General features: G+C 41.6%; 1 protein-coding gene across 1 annotated transcript; it reads right to left on the bottom strand.

Moving 5' to 3' along the window:
* Window positions 1-4,704: 4,704 nt before the first annotated feature.
* Window positions 4,705-5,640, bottom strand: LOC102010185 (olfactory receptor 4D10-like). Its single transcript, XM_005408269.1, has one exon. The coding sequence runs from the start codon at window positions 5,638-5,640 to the stop codon at window positions 4,705-4,707; it is 936 nt and encodes a 311-aa protein (XP_005408326.1).
* Between the last annotated feature and the right edge of the window lie 230 nt (window positions 5,641-5,870).

Raw genomic sequence — 5,870 nt, 5'->3', positions numbered from 1 at the left:
CTAACCCCTTGGCCCCAGGCCTATTACGAGAGACAGGCAAGGACTATGTGAGGGAAGGGAGGGGCAGTCAAGTGGCTGGTTCCGCGGGTGGTGATGGAGCTCCAGGGGGAGTCATTAGCGTGTTGGTAACACATTCATGTGTGTAGTCACACAAGACTCATTCTGGAAACAAGGCCGCCTTTGGTCTACTGGCAAGAGAGGACTCAATCCCATCACCCCAGCTCCACCTCAGTTTTTTCTTCAAACATGACAAACAATGGGCTTAAATCTTTCCAACCTCTATTGTCAAATTTTGACCATTATAAGGATCTATCTATCTATATCTATCTATCTATCTATCTATCTATCTATCTATCTAATTTATCTATCTATCTATCACTGTCACAAAGCTAGGAAAAAAAAATTGGATTTCAAGTGGTAACCCTCATGCTCACTGTAGGAGGTGAGGAGAAGTAAAAGATCGAAGACAGGATCATTTCTAGTAACAATGCTGCTATTTTTTCGAATGCAGCTTTATTTAATTATTACCTCTGCTCATTAGGTGACCAAGGTTTGATCCACATGTGCACTACTCCCTGAATTTGATGTAATTACTATATATCAGAAACATACACTCATAATCATTAATCAAACATAAAAAGAAAGAAATAGAACTTACGTATGGAAAAGACTAGTATGTACATTGTGAAAAATGTCTAATAATTAATAGTTTGAGAGAGAATACAGACAAGACTAATGCATACTAAACCCAGAAGGTAAGTGAGAGGAGCCTTTGTGTTGTGCATTGAATTTTGCTCAAGAAAATTATGAATACACATGGGAGTGGAATTTAGAGTAAAGTCAAATCAGAACCAGAATAAATATATGACTAAGAGGCAGAAGCTCACACTCCTGAAAAAAGAAATTAGAAATGTTATAGGAACTCTGGTACCTCTAATACAGTTCAAGCAAATGCTCACTCAATTTTATGTAATAACTCCTGCACCCTAGGAATCTCCAGGTTACCTGATATGAGATAGTGACCCAGATGCTCGCCCCTGCCCTCCTAACACTTACATCCTAGCAGGAAGATAAGGACATTTGATGGAATAATGTGAAAAGTACTGTAGAGAAGAATGAAGCAGGGCAAAGTTTAGGATGAATTTAGGGATTTACAATTTTTAAAAGGATGATGAGGGGATGTCTGGCGATCTCTCAACAGGAGATGGTGGCCACTGTATTGGGTGTGATTTCTGTGTGGAGAATACATAATGGAACTGTGGGAGACCAACAGAACAGAAAGGATGCTTTGGCTCTAAGTATGTAGAGACATTGGAGGGTCATGAGGAGAGGACTGACATGGTCTGACTTACAGACAGCATAGAGGACAGTCCCCCAATATGGCCAGGTCGACCAGCACTCCCACCAATGAGACTGAGCCACATGGTGATTAATGTGTTCATCATCATTGTCATCATCATTTTTGGTGGTGCTGGGGTTCAACCCCATGGCCTCACACACGCTAGGCAAGTGCTATACTAGTGAATTGCATCTCAATCATGGAAAGTATTTTTTCCAAGCATAATTCAGTTTTATTTCTCAAAAAGAAATAAAACTCTCGTAGGTTCTAGGAAATTTCTATCACTTTCTTCTCTCCTTCCTTCTCTTAAGGTAATCCCTATTCTAGAGTTGTATTATTTTTAGGATGATTTAAAAAAGTTATTGTGGAGATTCACCTGGCTAAGTAGAGGAGGAATCACACTGAAGCTATTCAGAGAAAATCAACTAAAAACACAGGTCACTGAAAGAAAGGGAGGGACATACATCCTAAAGTCAAAATTAATCAGAAATAAGAGACTTGTAGGTAAAAGAAAAACATAGATATAAGATTTAATAAGACAACCCTCCAGCCCACAGGCCTGCCGGTGACTCACCTGCCCACAGGCAGAGCAGGAATGCCATAGTGGAAAGTTTAAAAATAACAAAGTCATTGTTTACTGAATACTTAACATACTATATATGAGCTGTAGTCAACAACATTTGCAAGTTTTATTTTTATCAGACTTATCAATGTGTTACTGACATATCATAAAAGGACCTTGGCAGATTTAAAGTGCATGATTGATGAATGGTGACGAATTTATTCACTTCCGAGGCTAATTCCCAAGTCAGGACAGAGAATTATCTTCTTCCCGCTCTGTTTCCTTGTAGGTTGTTAATCAGAGTGTAAGGAGAGTGAGGGGAGATAGCTTATTGATAAGTATCTCTTTTCCACATTTCTTTCTTAAACATAGCTTTGCTGGTCTCAGACTCAGGGGATGAAGGTGATTTTCTTTTTCTACTCTTTTATTTTGTTTCTATAATTTATTTTCAGTGTTGTGACTGAAGTTTCTTTCTTTCAAATTTATATATATATATTAATATGGAAAATATTTTACTTCTGTAAGACATTATCAGAAACTTCAGAAATAGGCATTTGTTTCCACTGCTACTCTTGAAGTATCTGATGCCAATGTAAGGATCGTTCCTTAATCTTTTCTCTCCACTTTAAAATGGATAAAAGTTACCTCACATAGTTATCTTTACTGATGCTCTTTAATTGTCCATATTGATTTAAATTACTGTCTTGTTTTATTTCTTCTTAGCCACAAAAGTTGCCTTTAGTATTCCTTGGAGAGCAGAATAAATAGCTACATGTACATTCTCCTCTTTGTTCATCTGGGGGTGTCTTGATTTCTCCTGCGTTTTGCTGGGCATGAAACTCTTGCTTGAATCTTTTTCCCCACAAGTGGAATGTGTCACCTTGTTGCTTCCTGGGCTCTAGATTTCTACTGAGAGAGCAGTTCCGTTTAGTCACGTCTTCATATTTATTTTGTGGGATTATTGCAGAAACTTCTGAATTGGTCTCTTTATTTCTGTTTTAATCCCTCTTCAGTCTATTCAGAATGGCAGCCCTGCAGTGTTGTTAAAAATACGTGTTATTATTTTGCTGTACAACCCTCCAAATACTTTCCATCTTACTTAGTGTGAACGTCAAAGCTCTCCAGTGGTATGCATTATGGATGGCAACGACTCAGTCTCAGGCCCCAGTCTCTGTCAGATCTCAGCTCTCTCCTCCCAGGTTGTCTCACTCTTTTACAGTAGCTCCCTTGCACCAGCAGGGCTTTTGCATACCTGCTTTATGGACTGAGATGTATACAGGATATCAATGTTTTTTGTGGTCACAAGTATTTTAAGATCTAGATTCCACTTGCAGAAATGAGAAAGATCCTCCCAGCACAAATAATAATATAATAGAAATAATAAATGTAACTAAACAAAGAGCATGTTGTTCTACTGAATAATACCTGTCACTTCACTTCAGCATCTTCCAATACATATGTATAGTCTGAAGCAGCTCCACAGTTTTATCGCATATAGGGAGTCATTTCATCAAAGGATAAACCGAAATTTTGTCTCCCTCCTACTTCTCTTTCCTAAATGTTGCTGCTTCTTTTTTTCTTTCTCTTCCTCCCTCCCTCTGCTTCTTCCTTCCTTCTTTCCTTCCTTCCTTCTTTCCTTCCTTCCTTCCTTCCTTCCTTCCTTCCTTCCTTCCTTCCTTCCTTCCTCCTTCCTTCCTTCCTCACTGCCTTCCTTCATTTCTTTCATCTCACAATGTTACTCAGGCTGGCCCGAAACTCCTAGGGTCAAGTTATCTTCCTGCCTTGGTGTCCTGGGTCACTGAGAATACAAGTGCATGCTACAGCACCATTTTTCCTTAAACATATCCTCCAATGGTTTGAAGAGCAGAGATAAGAGGCAACATTTATTCACTGGATTTTAAAAATTCAACAAGGTTTTAATAGCGTACTGCATTCCAGTTGTGCCGAGGCTGGGGATATAATGCAAATAGTGTTCCCAGTGGGGGAGAGGTTGAAGAGGAAATTTGCAAGAGGGTTCCAAATCCTGTGCCACAGCTAAGGACAGGGTGCTGAAGAAACCATGGTGGTCAGTGGACCCGGGGCTTGGAAAAGGGGAGGCAGGGTCTTGCTAAGGTTGTACATCGTAATGGGTGAGGTACATGTTATAACTCGAGCAGCATTAACTCTAAGGTATCTGCTCTGGAATGTGAGATTTAGAAATAACAATTTTCAGGTGAGAACAATTTAATTTATCACTTTGAAGAATCAGAAGAACTAATTTGGATAGGAGTACATGAAAGACATTATAGAATCCCAAAGCCCATGGTGCCTTATGCTTCTAATCCACATGGCTGCTCCCTTCCCGGGAAGAGTGCAGGCTTATGGTGGGACTGTCTGAGTTTATTTTGATTTAGTTTCCTTTATTTCTTCCAAAGATGTGTTGGAAAAGGACTGTATACCTCTCCTGCCAACAAATTTATTCTTTACTTTGCTTCTGTAACATGAAAGATCATTTTATTTTATGATATACTGATCAGAATCTCTAAAAGTCATTTGTAGCCGGGTGTGGTGACACACACCTGTAATCTCAGCACTCGGGAAGCTGAGGCAGGAGGATCGTTGCATGTTTGAGACCAGCCTGGGCTACAAAGTGAGCTCAAGACCAGCCTGAACTGCACAGCAAGACCCTGTCTCAGAAAGACCAAAAAAAAAAAGTCATTTGTTTCTTAGAATAAATAGAAAGATTAATTAGGAATCATTGGTGAATAGAGTGAATAGAGTTTATTTGTTGTGCAAACACTTTTAAAAGAGGTGACTGGGGGAACTACTGGCCCATTGTGTCCGAAGGTCCAAGTCTTTTCCTGAGTCTCCGCATGGCCGACTTCATCTCCTGGTTCCTCAGGGTGTAGATCAGGGGGTTGAGCAGAGGGGAGATGACCGTGAAGGTGACGTGGATGGGCTTATCCGTGGGGAGGGCGGTGAAGGGCCGGGCATAGACGTAGATGCAGGGCACAAAGTGCAGGGTCACCACGGTGATGTGGGAGGTGCAGGTGGAGATGGCTTTCCTCCTGCCCTCACCTGTTTGAGCTCTTATTAATAAAAATATGACCAAGTAGGACACCAGGAGCAAGAAAAACCACAGTGTGGTGAGCAGCCCATTGTTGGAAATCATCAGCATTTCAAGAACAAAAATGTCTGTAGAGGCGAGTTGGAGGACCTGCTGGACATCGCAGTAGAAAGTGTCGAGAATGTTGGGCCCACAGAAGGGGAGTGGGAGCAAGAGGGCGATCTGCACGATGGAGTGGACAAAACCTGCTAACCAGGAGGCCGCTATTAACCCAGTGCAAACACCTCTGCTCATGATGGTCACGTAGTGCAGGGGCCTGGAGATGGCCACGTAGCGGTCAAAGGCCATCAGTGACAGAGAAGACACATCCACACCTCCGATGAGGTGGAAGAAAAACATCTGAGTGAGGCAGCCATTGAAGGAGATGGTCTTTGTGTCAGAGAGAAGGTCCACCAGCACCTTGGGAGCTGTGATGGAGGAGAAGCAGATGTCGGCAATAGACAAGTTACGGAGCAGGAAGTACATGGGGGTGTGGAGGCGAGCCTCCCAGGTCACCGTGAGCATGATGAAGAGGTTTCCCAGCAGGGTTGACACGTACAGCAGAAGCAGGAGAAGAAACAGGAACCAGCTCAGTTCTTGATCTGTGGTTAGGCCAAGGAAAATAAATTCTCTAACCCTGGTGCAGTTTTTCATATCTTTGGAAGCATCGTCTCTCTTGCTGTTTGTTTCCAAACTGTGTGATCTGAAAGCACAGGTGCTTGTATTTTTTTGTTCCCCTCAGCCTCTGAAATGGAGTTGAGATGGTCCAACAGGGAGGCACAGCAGTTTCAATTTGTAGATCATCCACATTTGTAAGTTGGCCCTCAGTTTGGCCATCGGATGAAATTATCCCATGCAAAATTATTCAGTAATTATTGGCTAAT

Source organism: Chinchilla lanigera, unplaced genomic scaffold (genome assembly GCF_000276665.1).
Source record: "Chinchilla lanigera isolate Chin_1 unplaced genomic scaffold, ChiLan1.0 scaffold00110, whole genome shotgun sequence".
Lineage (NCBI taxonomy): Eukaryota > Metazoa > Chordata > Mammalia > Rodentia > Chinchillidae > Chinchilla > Chinchilla lanigera.
This window is presented reverse-complemented; position numbering and strand designations above follow the sequence as displayed.

Bases quoted from the DNA above. Each gene is read 5' to 3' on its own strand.
- LOC102010185 (XM_005408269.1), bottom strand. From the start codon at position 5,640: ATGAAAAACTGCACCAGGGTTAGAGAATTTATTTTCCTTGGCCTAACC.